This window comes from Apteryx mantelli, chromosome 3 (assembly GCF_036417845.1).
Source record: "Apteryx mantelli isolate bAptMan1 chromosome 3, bAptMan1.hap1, whole genome shotgun sequence".
NCBI lineage: Eukaryota > Metazoa > Chordata > Aves > Apterygiformes > Apterygidae > Apteryx > Apteryx mantelli.
In genome coordinates this window covers 18,633,307-18,649,824 of record NC_089980.1, presented here as the reverse complement: position 1 = coordinate 18,649,824, position 16,518 = coordinate 18,633,307, and the positions used below count along the sequence as shown (strand labels likewise).

Sequence of the window (16,518 nt, the reverse complement as noted above, 5' to 3'; positions counted from 1 at the left end):
AGTATTCGCACAGAAGCAGGCAGGATCAGAGGCTCAGAGAGAAACAGAAGAATAATTCTTAATTATTGGGAAATTTAAGCACAAATTATCACAGTAAGTTTATCTATGCTAAAAATACCCATTTCCTATCCCCACCCACCACAAAAAATAATCTAGCTGTATACTTACTTAACAACCACTTCTGTATCTATTTCTTCTATCTGCGATACCGTATTAACCACACACTGTCAAATTTAAAGGGGAAAAAAAACAAAACAAAAAAAGATCTTAGCTTCTTTCTAACTGCTTCTGAGTTTCATAACATACAAAATAATCCCCAAGGTAGGTAAGGAAAAGAAAAACAAAGAAAAGACATATTTGTATCATACAACAACTTATTTCTTTAAAAAACAAAACAACCCCCCCAAAACATCTAGTTGCAAAACAGAGAGGCCCCAAACGTTCCCACCTGTGCACTAAGCTCTGGCAGGCACACTGGCTCTGGTCAAAAGGGACCTGCTTTTCTGAGCACGGATGCTAAGCACCGTGTCAAAAACGTCTCTCGGGTAGGAAGGCATCCCTCTCCCCTCCAAAGTCAATCACGCTGGAAAATTTGGGGGGACTTCCCTTTCAGTTTTGAATACAGGACGTAGGGGCTGACCTGAACTGGAAGGAGCAGTACGAAGAAGTGTGGAAGCACATGCCTACAGCCCCGTGCTTTTGACTGTTAAGGAAGGCCCAGCTGCAGCTGCTCTCACACCACGCATGAGATTTGCTATCCGACTGTCCTGCTCTTGACCTCCCGGGCACGGCCTGCCTCTGTCCCTAGGTTTCTGCACACCTCTTTTGCTACCCTCTGGCCTTTCCTCAAAGAGCACTTGCTGTTCAACTGGGGCAGAAGAAACCGCTCAGTTTCTGCAGGTCTTCGCCCCTCCAAAGTCACTTTTCATTCCAGACTCATCCATTGTTTTAGAGTGATTCATTTACTGCTGCTCTTTCCACGTTACTGTCCTGTAAGCCCTAGATACAAATCTTAACTTAATTTAGACTTAATTAGGGGTTCTCTCTCAAACTTTAATCAATAACCTCATCAAATGAGTGAGATGAGTCAGTCGCATATGAACTCCTCTTGCCTTTTTAAGTGACTGCATACAATCCAAACGGTGACTGATGGTACCTGTGCCAGGCTACATAGATTTTTCACCTGTGTTGTTAATAATGATGTTCAGTATGGCAGCTTCTTAAAGACACTGACCTTGTTCTTGAACTATGCAGTGCGCTAAGGGCTAACAGACCTCTGCTCTTTTATCTGCCTGCTAATGCAGAGCTACTAAAATACCAGTCAAAATAGCCCAAAAATGAATTTGAACAGGAAGCACATTTGAGATGAGGGAGGGGAACGCTTTCCTTTATTAAAGAAAAATATCTATGAACGCCCAGACGATAGGCAACAATGCAAACGTTCCACAAATTACACAGAAAATACTCTGATCCTGTCAGTTTTCCCTATTCAACAGAAACTTTCATTGGAAGTTGATTAAACTTCATCTGTTACTGAGCAGAGGTGACACCTGAAAAATCCCAACATAAAGACAAATATTCTGGGGAAGAGGCTTTATGACAGAGAAGAACAAGCAGGGAAATGTGGAGCACTTTCTGCTGTTGCATGACTGCACAGAGGAGTTAAAGGAGAAATGTCTCCTCTTGACTGCCGACATAGGCAAGTGAAAAGCTGGAGGAGACTGATGGGCAGATGAACAGTTTTATCCTGTATTATTCATTTATGCATTTTTTGTTAAATCCAGGCCCTTATGCAAGGGCCAAGAGCAGCCGCACACAGGTCTTCCAGGTCCGCGGTAATATAGCACTACTAGAAAGTGCTGACAACTCTGGCCTACGCAGTTTTATTTCTGGCGAGACACTCCCCAGCCTACGGGGGCTGTTCTTCCATCTGCGTTTCTCCACGGCAGCGCACTCTCACACCGTCCTTCACGCTGCTCTCCCACCTCTCAGGCCCACCCTCCGCCGAGCTGTTCAGGGTGCTGTGCAGTGCCCAGCCCAGCACCCCACTGCCCTCAGGCGGGCAGGGAGCACACAGCTAGGAGCAGCGATGCTTAACCCAATTTAAGCTGTGTTGTGGTCAAGTGAGAAAGGACTCGTATCGTAGCCTAGGGCTTACATGAAGTGGTGGTGCAGTCAGTCACATCGCTTGTAAAAGATCAAGACAATCTGGTCAGATAAGTCAGAAATGTTTGGCTTACCTGTTTAATTATGTTCTTTGCAGTAATAATCATTTCATCTCCATATATCTCACAAAAATTTAGCTTCCTTTGTTTTAAAAGTCCAAATACTAGTGATACAAGTCTCTCCTATCAAGAAAAAAAAAAACACTAAAGATATCAAAGGTGAGGACAAGAAAGGTAATTTTTAAAAACTGCCGAGCAGTAAGAAAGAGCTGACATATCAGATACATGGTGGACAGGATTCAGATGAGTCTAATGCCTTGAGCCTACTGCCACGATTTCATTATACAGTCTCCTGTGGCAGTAGCAGCTGGCCCTTCCTCCCACTCCCTTTATTCCTATTCCTAGGTTGTGCCAGCACAGCAACCTCTATTTTAAACAGAGTCAGAGAAGGAACTGTGCTTAAAAAAGTGTATATATTTCTAAAGCTGAATCAGTTTCTTCATCCCAAGCAAGCATGACATGAAATACGATTACACCATCCCAAGGGTGAGGCTATCAAACTGCAGCATGAAAGTGGGAAGAAGCTGTAAGGCAGAAATGGGAATATTTAAGTCTTATTGCCATTCACCACACATGAACCCATGGACAAAACAGACTGACTAGTTATTAGGGTGCAGTAATTACTGCAGAACAGTGCAGGCAAAATCCAGAAAAATCTTTTGCTGGTTAGAAGGGCAATCACAACAGCTTCACCTTCAGAAGCTAAGGGCTTCAAAGGAATGAGGAATATAAGCTGCAAATGAAGCATGTGTTCAAGGCAACCATATGCTTGATATAAGGACCCATAAACGCATAGAGAGACAGCAAGAGAACAATGTGCACTATCAACTTTCACTGCAAAACTGAATTTTTACTGTTAACTACATGAGAGTTCATGTTCTTTTCCAACTTAAAATTGAAGTGTTGAGGTTCATGAAGTGTCCAAATTAAAACATAATATATGTTTAATAAAAAAATATATTATTTTGAAAATAATAAAGTAGGACTGGATTACAGTTCCAAGAGTTTAACTATAATTTTTTAATTTTAATCAAACAAACAAAAAAAAGGGGGGGAGGCAGGAATTTGGATTAGAAGAGAAGCGGTGTACAACGATAAACAACTAATGCACTCAGGAAACTCAGGGAACTGAGTGCATTAGTCGATGCTAATTAAGTATGTTAAAGATGCAAACATATTCATCAGACAGTTTATTTCAATAACAGACGTACCTCTTCTAGAATTTGGCAATCATCTTCTAGGGGTCTATTTAAATCATTGCGAGCATAAGTTGAAAACTCTGCAATCATCATTTTATCTATCAGCTTTTCCAATTCACAAAGCTGTGAGCCAAGATGCCTAAGAAAAACAGCCATTGAGAGATGAGCTAAATAATCAACCTGTAAATGAATCATTAGTTCACAGCTGAAGAAAATAACCACCCAGCAGGTAATTTCCATGCAATCAACGCTGGCTTAATGGGGGGCTCAAATCTTTCACTACTTAGAGCAGCTGAAACCATGCATTTTTCAGAAGCACTATCGCCTTGAAGCAAAACATATGGACTTGAATGTTAATGCAGGTAAAAACTGGTACCTAGGATGTAGGAACTTTTTTTCCTCTTTTTTGTTTTTGTTTTGGAAGGTACCCAGTACCTTCTCTTCCCAGTGAAGTCAACCAAAACTGAGACTACTCAATGCTCATCAGTATATAGTTGTTAAGAAGGAATATTTCTTTTGCTTGTCCAGTTCCTCAACTCTTCAGTCTGCAAGTTATTCCATTTTCAACATCTGAACATTTAATATGGTCGCAAACATTTAATTCACATGACTGACATACAATAATAGCTTTAAATGACAGAATAGCTTTCAGATTAGAGTTCTGAAACTTGCCATTTTTATACCTCTCTGAAAATTAAAAATATTTTTTCACGTATAGCAGATTTTAAACCACATTTGGCAGACATGCACACAAAACCACAAGGGAATTTCTCACGTCAAAAATGCTGACCAGTGTTCAAAAGTTGGGCAGCTAAAGAGATTTTTAGCTGGGTAAAATTAAAAGTGGGAATTTCAAAGATGCCAAGCGGTCCTGGTTTCCTAACTTCCCGTGAGAGCACCAAGTATCTGTAAAAAAATCAGGGGGGACAACAAAAGACATTTTGCCAATTTGTTGGTCAAGAATTGGCTGGAATAGACAAAGAGGAAACATTTCAAACCAGTATCCAATTTAAGCTAAACTGGCCTCTAGCAAAAACCCAAGCCACTCGCATCACAGACATTTCAAAACAAACCCAACAGACAAAATTAAAGGGAAGATCACCATTTGCAATGTAATGACTGGACTTACAAAACTTATTTGCAGGCCTAATACCCAAAACACAAAGGCTCTTACTTAGGTAAGCACAAAGATGCTCTCACTTAGGTAAATGACTTGGGTAGGCTTTGCTTAACTGCATTTAAACACAGCCTAACCTACCCACTCAAAACCACAGGAGTACAGAAACATCCAAAAAAGAGTTGCCAGCACTTGGCTTCATCCGAGCCATTCTGGCCATTAACACCAAGCAGCCCTCCACCCGGAAACACCCAGGAATAAGTCAGACCTTAGATCATCTCCCAGCCAAACACCCCAGCAATGAGCTCTGAGGAGGCACCGATCACACATCACGTCATTTCCATGTCTGACTATTACAATTTGCCCACGTAAAATTATAAGTGCAAGCTAAAAATTCTTTACAAATACTTAGACTGTCTCAGGTTTTCTGGGCACCTCTGTGTTTCACCTGTAGAAACTGTGCCTTGCCAACATACCCGTTGTAAAAATTTACCGGATCTCCACCACCTCAACAACGACATTAAAACAATGTAGAAATTGTCACTACAGATTTGTAATTTAGTTAACACACGTTAAGTACTTTTTTTTTTTAATTAAAACAATGAACTTGCAAAGGTTAAGAGCTGTAAGACTTTAATTCTATCCTATAATAGCAGCAAGCAATAATCATGAAGTTATGACTGATGCATATAACCACATGGGATATTAGACTAGATTAAGGATACCAATTTATTACTTCATGGCATCATTAAGGAGCTTTCATTTTTTTGCTATAACTAGAATCCAGTTACATTTTTCCTGGATATAGCATGACAAGAGGAGAATAATTTTTTTATACATGGATGATCTGAATAGTTTTCTTACTGCCTTACAGTGAATGATTCTGCAACATGCCTCAACTTAAAGCTAAAGACTTCCGTTCAGGAGCAAATTCCGCACGCTGTCATACACAGCATGCTAAAGCAAAAAGTCTAAAATAGCTAATATCACGATTTTTTATAAAAGATTGATTTCTAAATAAAACAGGTATTTATCTCACTTGACAGTTGCAGCATTCTTACCGAGAACAAAACAAGAACATCCATTCAGTGCTTCTGAATACAAGAGCAAGCTGAAGTATTTGTGTAGGGTAACGATTTTAATTTTTTTTTTTAAACAACATTTTACCGAGAAGTTTTCTTTTAGACGGCTATCTTTCCACTGCACATTATTTCTTTGGGCATGCAATACACACAGGTCACTGTGAGACTTGGGAGGGACTGTGCTGGGCTTCTCAGACACAGCTGTGCTCTTACCTCTCTGGTGGGGGTAATGACAACTGATAGATTTAAATTACCTTTCTGAACCTTTTATCTCCAAGACAAAGGGGACATTTCCCACTCACATCGCCTTTTTTTTTTTTTTTTTTTAAACTCTAGCAAACTAACCAATTAAGCATTGTTCACAGAAATCTCTTTTTATATGCTACATGACTGTTTACATGCAAATATGTTCTACAAGTGAGTGTAATTTTTAAGTAAGACATTCTTGGAACATCACGTATACTACAGTGAGAACATAATAGCATTCTCTGTTGACGTAGCAAATAAGTATCTTCAGTCATTAAATTGCCAGCTAAAACTAATTCTGACTGATGCTGTCACAAGTTTATGGAAGTACACTCAATACCATTAGCATAAACACAAATACGACTCCCTTGAGGGCTGTGCACTATAGTCAAGTGGCTGCGAGCAGGAACAGCAGAGGAAGGAAACTGTGCTGCAGTGCCTGAAGGTGGACCATTTAAGCTAAAAGAAAGACTGACAACTTTCCTCCCAAGTAGTTTACTAGCTCTCACTCTTTCTGTGAGCCAGCTAGAAGGGGATGTTAGAACAGCAGCTCAGCAGAACAGAAGGACCAGAGTACTAACAGTATGAAGTTCTGAATATTCATGTTACAGTTATTAAGCAATAACCATGTTCTTATTATGCAAACTGGGAACCACAAGGTTGCAGGAAGCACGTTAGCTCCAAAACAAAAAGCCCAGCATCAAGTTGTAAGTCTAAGTATACAGCACCCTGACCGGCTGATACAGATCTCCAAGCAGATTTAACAAGCACTGCTTCTGACAGTATCACACCAGAGTGTCAGCTCTGTATATGACACTTTTGTGCTACAAGAGTTGCAATAACTTATTTACATCAGCGGAAAGGATTCTGCTGTAGCGATACTCTTGTGTACTGCACAGGACCTTGCCCAGTGCAGCCGCATCTCTGAGCAGAGCTCTACAGCATCCATCATTAATGAGAGCAGCCAGCACGGGACCCTCGACATGCCAACTCCCATGGCCATAGCAAATGGGTGGCGGGGGAGAAAAAAAAAAAAATAGCAGCAGTGGCTTGGGCAGCACCTTCCCACCATTTCTTCCCCTTGTGCTGCAACTCCAGCAGCCCACAGAGCCCACAGAACTGAATTTTTCAGTCAGATGAGGCAGACAAAGCACCCCCTGGCCATACATAGAGCGACACGAGAGGAGACATTGCTGAACACGTCCAATCTGACCAGCTATCAACCTCAGATTACATTTTGAGCCATGGTTTGATACCTCAGGCCACCTGCGCTGGCTTTAGCTTGCAAAGTTTCTTCCAGCACTGCTGGCACAAGCACAGGCCGGAGCCAGACCTACTCAATACATAGTCAGCATGTATTCCTGTAGTATCACATGCCTAGGTCGGTCAGTCAAGACAGCGGCTTGGAGTAGAGCTGTGTGCTAAGAACTGTATCTCTGGGGTGCTGGATGAATGAGGACTACAGCCCACCACTTGAAAACCATCTTTCAGGTGTGGGCTACAAGCCCTGCAAGATGAAAGTGCAACCACTGCTCAGCTCTCATTTATTCCCTGCACCCCTAAGGAGTACAAAACATCTAAATATTAAAAGTGCTCTTAAAAACAAACAAACAAACAACCTTCTCACTGGTTCACGCATTAATCACACTGCTTACCTCACACTCGCATTTTGTACCACTTGTACAACATCCTCTAAGAACAAACAAACATAGGTAAAACAAACTCCTTCAGCTTGACACTATAACCTGCTTGACACATTCTAACACCACTTGCATTTTGTCCATTTTCTAGATGGTCACCTACCGGAAACTGTGAATGCCTTGAAGCTCTTGCTGCAATACCTCCTGTGTTGTTGCTATTAAGTCCAATGCTCCAACAAACTCAGAAGTGGACAGTAGTAACTGTACCGTGGGCTGTGTTTGGTGTACAGTAGCCATTAACTTCAGTTTATTGTATGCTTTTATACAGTTATTTCTGGTGAGTGACAGTCTTAAAACTCGAAGCGATCCTTCACACATTACTTTATCAATTTTGGAGATTTTCTCTCGAAGTAATTTTACAGCCTGGGAGGTTTTCCTGAGGTAGTCCTGCAACTCATGCTGAGAGGTCATTGCATGAAAAAATGCTTCTGAGCGCAGAGAAATCTGATGTGCAATATTGACTTCCACAATATCCAGATAATGGCTCAGCTAGAGAGAAGAGGGAAGGGAAAAAATGAACAGCATTGTTAGGACTTGACAAGTTTATCCCAGTGCAAACGCTCTTTGAGGGTATAATTGAAACGTCTTATTGTATCATGAGGAAATTTTACTAATAACCAAAGATACTATGATCCTCAATTAAAACCCTTTGTCATGTCGGCAAGCAAATAACTACCCGTTGGGGTTTGTTCACTTCTTTTTGAACAAGCTCAAAGGCGCTTTGGGAAGGCTGACTTGATGGCTCTCTAGCTTGAAAATTACAAGGTCGAAAAGTGAGTAATTTAAAAAGAACTTTCAAGCTCTTGTACCACAGAGGTTACATACTGGCACCATCACAGCCATTAACCAGGAAACAGCTCTGGAGACTAGCTTGCAGGAGACACCTGTATACACATGCAAATATGCTATGTACTTCAGGTCATTTAAAGATGATGAAGATGCAGCATAGTTATGCTTGAAGGCTTGGCTTTGGTCTGGCCCTGCTGAAATAAAAGATTGTAGCATCTTCTTCATAGAAGGACATCTATCTGGCTGCAGCTCCTCTTTGCCAACCAGTTGGAGTCAGGAGATCCTATGTAGCGTACTTCATGTGTGCCGGCACTGTGGGATTCTGAGTGACAGAGTACAGCTACATCTTTGGAACATGAACTTCAAATTCCCTGTATTGAACTGTTACCAGACTGCTGGGTTGGTCTGATTATTTGAGCTGTAAAAGCTCTGTGTTCTGCCTTGTGCTGAATATGCAAACTCAAAGGAGTGAGGCATTAGGATGCTCATCTGAATGCTAATACTCAGATGACCTGGTTTCTAGGAAGTGCCGAGCACTCAAACCTTATGCTGAATTTAAAAAGGTCCTATGGCTGGTTAAGATCGAAAATAAAATCAGTTGGAGAATATTTTCATACTGAATATATTCAACATTAGGGATTTATTGTCTCAATGCAATATGCAAACTCATCTTTTCTGTAACAGGTTTAATCAAAAATGCCCTCCACCAACCAGCTGTAACACGCCTAGCCCATGGGAAAAGCCCACAGACACAGACTGTGACACAGGGATCAGAGAAAGGGTTATTTATTTGATTGTAGCAACCAGATGCTCTAGGCCCCTTCACTGTGCTAAGTGCTATAGATAAACAGAACAAAATGACAGTACCTGCTTCAAAAGAGCTTACAGTCCCAATGTATGGCAAGAAATGGAGAGAGATAAGGAGAAAAACATCAGGGGAAAATTGTTCCACGTAGATTATCAGCAGTCCAAAAGCACTAATAGCCTAAGGATGTATTATGGCAGGGTTTCCAAATCCTGACGAAAAATACTGCCTGGAGCTAAGGATAATAAGAGCAGCAGGGTGCCTATTTGCACCTGACATGAAGTGTAAATGAATCTTGAGCAATTCAGAGCCTTTTGAAAGTAAGAGAATAAATTTGGGCCCATTTCAGTAACATAAAGCAGTGTAATATTTTGTACGTGAGGCGTGTGGCTTTGGAGGCAGCAGAACTGTTTTATACTGTTTAGGTATACCTCTCTAAAGAAGTGTGGCTCAAAGCTGTTCGAAGCCCTATTTTCATTCCGCTGCATCAGAGAGGGCTCTGGGTTTCCTTCACTTAGAGCCCCTGCTGAGTGTCCATCCCGCTGCTGCCAACCCCGCAGCCAGGCACATTCTGCAAGTTTCAAGTATGCTTCAGATACTGGTTTCAAACAGTGACCGCTACAAGAAACTCCAAAGGCAGAAGTATTCCCAAAGGCCAACTTTAGACCATGGAGCACAACCCAATGCAGGAGCAAGCTACCCTCTAGCAGAGCCTGTCTCTCCCTCCTGATCTGAAGGAAGATGAGGAAGACCAACTCCTGGAGCTTTTGTAAACACCTTCCCGAGGGTCTCATGCTGTTTTTTTTTTTCCCCAAGGCACCTCTTTTTTTTTTTTTTCTTTTTTAACTAGCTTCCAGAAGCTTTAGTAGGTTAAGTAGGAGGGAAAATTAGTTAGAAAACAGACTGCAAAATCACATACAGTTTTCCAAAGTGTTTCACGGGAATTTATGCCATTAAAATGATTTGCTGGGTGGTTTCTCCACTATGACTACATAACTCTCTAAAAAGAAAAAAAAAAAAGAAAAAAAAAATCAAGACAGATTATTTTACAGACTTCTGTTTCCAACATGAATGAAACCACTCTGCCTTCACGTTCTCCAATGCACTCCAGAAATGGATTGGTGCAGATGGCATGACAACAATAAGTAAGAGGAAGCTACTGCCAAATAAAACCTTAGGATTTAGTATTTATTTTGGCACTGAGAGCACAGTGCCTTGAATCTGGAGTCTTCCTGAGATGTGAGAAAGCAATAGTTTTAACCGATAGTGTACAACCTCTAAGCTTTCCTACCTGCTTTCCCTTCTCACGGAATCACTGTTCCTCCCTAACAGCCCCACATCTCTAAAGTTCTCAATATATACCTGCTTCACTAAGTTTTAGCAGTCATGAAGAGCCAAATACTATGCTATATGCAGATTTTTTTTTCCAGATTGAATAGATACATTTATCTAGCAGAGGAAAGAGTTCTTTGGTAAGATATTTCCCCCATTATTGACTAAGAATCCACAGCCTGATGTAAAACAAGAAATACCCAGGACCATAACAGTGATGTCTCAACAAACAGTGCAAAACAGCAGCAGTCGACCTGTCTGCCAATACTTTCTCTGTAATGAGTAACAGCTGCAACAGATAATGACAAGTTGTATTGAATTTGCACCTTTTCTTGAAGTAACTTGGAGGAAGCTGCATCACGATTTCCTTTTCCTCCAGCAGTATTAAAATGAGACCATGGTAAAACGGCATTAAACGTTATGGAATCTTCCAAGGCAAAATCTGGTTTCATAAAAATCTGAAACAAACAAATGAAAAAAACAAATGCATCTCTCTCTCCCCTCTTTTCTTTCCCAGTTTAACAGACATCCTGCTTCACAAACCTATGAGGATCTTATTTGTTGACTTTTCCAATTTCCATTTACCCAGGTAAACAAATTCACTCCATGCCTTATGACTGACTTATTTCATACATTAAAAGTCTGTTTGACCTGACAAAGCCTTATCTTCCTAAAAGTGCAAGTCAAGAGCTCCACATAATCTAGATTATCAAGTGCCTGAGCACTAAAACATAAGCAGCATTAGACTGCAGGTGGGTCCTCTAAAGAACCAGAATAAATGTTCTTCAGCAGCAGGGACATCCAATTGCTGATACACTCATTTCTGAGGGCTGTGGCTTCTACAAAACTGAGGATCCATCCAACTGCCAGGGTGGAGGAAGTGTTCCCTAGGAGGGAACAGAGCCTCAAAACTTACCTCCTTTAGTGTAGTGCAGCAAACACATTGGTCACAGAAAGGGTCAATAACATTTAATATTTATAGTTCTTTGAGATCAGTAGAGTTAATCTAAATTCTCTCTGATCATATTATTTTTACGTGACAACACTGGTACACCTGCAACTTCCAGGTGGACAATACTATCCTTTTCCCTATATTTATGAAGTGGGGTAATGTTAAAAGTTTCTACACAAGCTATGGCATCATATCATACTCAGATATTCTTGTTTACTGGACTTTAAATGTTACAGTGACAGCCACTGAAGTAAGTCTACATGCCTTGCACACAGATGCTGACCCATATTAACACTTTGACTCCTAAATGTGCCTAAAAAAATAATGAGACTGAGCTGGAATCTATGTTTGTGTCTTTTGTCAGCCCGTTGCAAACAACACATCACATGCTGCAAGCACCTTAGAGCAATCTATCTGCTCTGACTATAGAGAACGTATTACAATAGGGCCTTAGGATTCAAGGAGTCAAGCCTAAGGCTAAGTTGTACACCATACAATATTTAAAACTTTCAGACTCTCCAGCTTCCCTTTCCTCCAAGGACGCAGCATGGCTAATTTTGCCCAACTTTGATTTTGTAACTATTAAAGATGGGGGGGGGGAAGCATTTGTATTCTACCTTAAGTAAAAGAAAATCAAGATCGCAGAATGCCAAAAAAAAAAGGCAGATTATTTTTAATTTTTGTAAATGCTATGAACATTGCATATCTTCCGAGTTGATTACTCGGACTGATTCTCAAGAAAACAGCTTCCACATAAAAAAGAGTATGTTCATATATTCAAAACTATACAACTGTATGTGAGAAATCCTTATAACGGTTTAGAGTGCACAGCAACCATACCTTAGGTACTTGTTCCAGATCTCTCCTGGATTTATCTAAAATTAAACAAAACACAAGTAGTCATTCATGAGCAAACAATGGAAAACAATTACCTCGAATACTGTTAGACCCTACGAGGGGGTTATGAAGAAGACTATGCCAGGCTCTTCACAGTGGTGCACAGACAAGAGACAATGGTTATAAATTGAAACAAGAGAGATTCTGACTGGATATGAAGAAAAATTTTTTCACTGCGAGGACAGCCAAGCATTGGAGCAGGTTGCCCAGAAAGGTTGTACAGTCTCCATCCTTGGAGGTTTTCAAGACTGAACTGTATAAAGCCCCAAGCAACCTCATCTGACCTCAGAGCTGAACCTGCTTTGAGTAGGAGGTTAGACTAGAGTCCTCCTCAAGTCCCTTCCAACCCGATTATTCTGATTCTTTGAAATGCTCTGCTGCCCTTTGTAGTTTAGGTCTTATGCCCAGAGCATTCAAAAGTGTTCATAACTGGCTGCTTTGAGAATGAAAATATTAGTCATACAAGACAGTCCACTTAACACTTCACATTCCTCAGTGCACTCAAGCTGCTGCCCAAGGCCAGGAAAAGTCCCCTGCACATCACCTCGATTTTTGCACTCCAGACTGAAGCTGCCTACATAATCACTTCTGCACAGCACTTGGAGGGTGGATGCACAAAGGCTGGCAGCAAGGATGAATGAGGCCTGCTAAGCCAGAGTCTCAAACACGCTGAGCAAGCAGCACAGAGGTAGTCCTCTTGCTGGCTAAGCTGAGCTGACAGTTGCAGAGGGTGGGAAAGAGTTGAACTAGGAGAAGAGGTGCAGCATTGTACCCCAGCACAACTTGAAGAAAAGGCAAATTCAGACTTTTGAGGTTCATCCAAAAATCCCCTCTTCCTCTCCCCTACACATGAATTAATGCACATTATGAAGAAGGACACATCAGGCTAAGAAAAGTGAGGAATTTAAAAGCAACACGCCCATACTTCATCCAGACTTTCTCTTCCTCCTTGATAACCATGGTGAGAACCCTCTCTCAGCACAGCCTCCCACAATTCTCTAACCTCTTCAGCTGGGACTTTATTTGTATTGAAATACAAAAGGCAGCCAGGCCTACAAATCATCCTGCTGTTCTCAGTCTTAGGACAGACCAACTCTTATGGAAGTGAAATGCCAGGTCTTGTGAGCTGGAGTTAGAGAAAGACAGTCAATACCAAACAAAGGAGCTATAAAATATCCAAAGCAGCTCCCAGTTACTTTGATGATTAATTTCCTTTGATAAAAACAAAAAACTCTTTCAAAATGGATTAAGCTAAGCCCGAAGAAGGCACTTTCATTTTGCAATATGTGCTGCAAACAGAATCATTCAGGAACAGCTATTCGAAAAATAGCATTGAGCACAGAGACACCCCACAGAAGCAGGACTTCCTTTTGCACAGGAAAGAAGGAAGAAAGCTGACTGAAAGAAAAACTTGATCGAAAGGAGTAAACTGCTGAGAGCTTCTTGCTGCATTACCAATAGACATGGATGTAGACAAGTCCGATGAAACGGCAATTGACAAATTAACTCATTTATGTTAACATTTTTGAGGAAATAAATTAAAGAAATCAAATATTATAAGTTCGCTACAGGTTCTGGGTTTTCCTTTTGCTTGTCTTTTCCTTTTCATTTTGCCTCTCACCTTCCTTTGTCCAGTTTCATATTAGCTGAGCTACTTCCATAAAATCATGATATACAGCGTTGCTATAGCTGTAGATGCCAAAAAAATTGCTTCGGGTAGTCTTTGCTAACAGTGAACCTTGGGGCAGCGAGTCAGGAATGGCCCAGCACTGCCATTCTCACATGTAGTGTCTTTCTTCATTGCAAAGTCAACAGCTGCAAGAAACTTGATGCAATTGAATGATCTAGTTGCAGCGTATCTTAAGTAAAAGAAAGTTGAAGAAAACACTGCCATAGACATAATGACCGCCACGAATGAAAAAAATGCCATGGGGGGAAAAAAAAAAAAAAAATAATCAAGAGCTGGGATCACAAGCATTTTGACCTATAAAGTATCAGCAGTGATCATGAATACTTCTAGCCATCCCCATTTTCAGTTACTGTTACAATGAAATCACCAGCAGCTTTTTTTGCACATAAAGCCCACAGACAAGTAAAGGACATGATCAGTATGTTTTAGTGTCCATTAAAGAAGAGGAAATGACTTTTTAACATGCAAAAGAAGGCTCTGACTGTACCATGGGTGTGTAACAGAGTCCTGTCGAAGGTATCTTTAGGAGGACAAATATTCTTGCATTTTTCATGAATCTTCTCTCTCTGTAAAAGACAAATATATTAAAGAATTATTCCCAGGCTGTAAAAAGATTTTCTTTCTTTGAAACGGAACATTTGGAACATTCTCAGTGAAACATACTGCATTATGCCAAATAATTCTGACAACTTCACAATAATATTTTTCCTCTTAAAAGCTCAGATGATGTTTGTCCAGGTGAAAGGTACCACAGGTTGAATTTTTTGGTTGATAAGTTGTTTTTTCAATATCTTTACATCTCAAGAAAAAAAGGAACATAGAATTTATTGAAAATGCATAATAACCTCTCCACAAAATGAGATATAACCATATATTGATTGTAATTACATTTCCACAATCATTTATTTGCTGTCTTATCTAGAAATCACACTAAAACACAATGAACACTTTTTTGTTGCTAAATTAAATTGAATCAAATTCAAAATTACTTCCACATCATATTAATGAGCACCTTGCTGAAACCAAGTACCTTGTTTCATCATGCTGAGCTTCAAATTTTATCTACAGGTGTAATCAACACCCCAGACCTTAGGGGTTAGTAACTATATTCTAAAAAACACTCATGTTAGCTAGGTCTCTACTACAAATTACATCATGGTCAGTTCCCTCTTTCAAACCCTTGTGTCATTTCACAATCACTAGGTTACATGCTAATTTTAACGGATGAGCTCTTAACTGTTTTAAATGTTGGATGTGCAAACTAATGGCATTACAGACAATTCCCTTCCACATATTTTAACTTTGATTTACACGGGTAACATTTCCTGCAGCTAATTCTGTAACAGCAAAAAAGAAAGTTAGTTACAAACCAAGGAAGCAGAAAACAGTGGGAGACTTATTATGTATTCTTTCAGTCAAAAAAAGGAATGTTACTACATACTTACTGACACTGATATTTTAAGAGTTTATAGAAGTCTCCTACTGCTCCTGGTGTCCTTAGATGTAGCTTTAACTTTCCTGTTACAAAAGACATCATCAAATAATAGACCTGCTTACTATTTAACAATTTCATCTTTAAATGTTTCAAATATGAGGGACTCTTAAAACAAACAAACAAAAACCCCCCCCACAACACTCCAAACTTTGCAGCATATAGTCATGTTTTACATTTGATCCAAAGGACTGAAAATGCTGTGTTGCACTGTAGATCTCAATCATTGAACAATTCTTACAGAAAAATGATTAATAATCAGAAAGAATGAACATGAACTATAAGCCCTGATGAAGAGCACAGTATTCAGAAACACAAATGAAAAATTACAAAATTGTCTAGAGAATTTAGACATCATTTTTCCACATTGAGAATACTGATATTATAAAACAAGAAATGCCTAGTGGAGTCAATGAACACTGGAGCACACAGTAATTATCAGCTAACTATATGACAGACTATTAACAAGGACAATCTCTAATTAGAAGGAGGATCTCAGATCTCTTTCTGGCCCCTGCTACTACACGTATCTACTTTTGGGTTCTTACCGGAGTAATTTCCTGTTGGTATAATGCAAAATGTTCCTTGGTGATCTGTGGGAGGTAGAATGAAGGCGTGACTTCAGTGTCCACAAAGTCCACTCCCCATGTTTTTGTAAAGAAATCAGATTCCCTTTTTGCTAACCTAGGATCATTCAGAGCTGCTGGGAGATTGACTTTGGAATGATAAATAGTCCATCTATGCTGATCCACAACTAGGGATGGGCTATCACATAAGTTACTGGGATCGCCTGCAGTACAAAAGACAAGGCAATTCGTTAAGATGAGAAACTGAAAGTCATATTTTTGCTAAAATGCAGTTCTTCAGCAAATCATGTTTTCACAATTATGCAATGGATCTGAATTATCTACACAAAAGATGCATGACATTCTCCTTCTGCAACACTTTACTTTGCATTTCTTTTTTCAGATTAACTAACACAAGCTTTGAAC

At 40.1% G+C, this 16,518-nt stretch overlaps 1 protein-coding gene across 3 annotated transcripts in view; it reads right to left on the bottom strand.

Moving 5' to 3' along the window:
• Window positions 1-16,518, bottom strand: part of VPS54 (VPS54 subunit of GARP complex) — a 52,374-nt gene that overhangs the window by 24,194 nt on the left and 11,662 nt on the right. For all 3 annotated transcript variants that reach the window (XR_010883655.1, XM_067292796.1, XM_067292795.1), the window contains exons 4-11: window positions 16,075-16,316; window positions 14,522-14,600; window positions 12,288-12,322; window positions 10,822-10,953; window positions 7,673-8,058; window positions 3,437-3,563; window positions 2,241-2,348; window positions 169-224 (exon numbers count right to left, since the gene is read on the bottom strand). Coding sequence is in view for 2 of the 3 variants with exons in the window: in XM_067292796.1 (XP_067148897.1) it covers window positions 169-224; window positions 2,241-2,348; window positions 3,437-3,563; window positions 7,673-8,058; window positions 10,822-10,953; window positions 12,288-12,322; window positions 14,522-14,600; window positions 16,075-16,316 (1,165 nt within the window). In the remaining variant the exon portion in view is untranslated. The remainder of the gene's footprint in view (window positions 1-168; window positions 225-2,240; window positions 2,349-3,436; window positions 3,564-7,672; window positions 8,059-10,821; window positions 10,954-12,287; window positions 12,323-14,521; window positions 14,601-16,074; window positions 16,317-16,518) is intronic.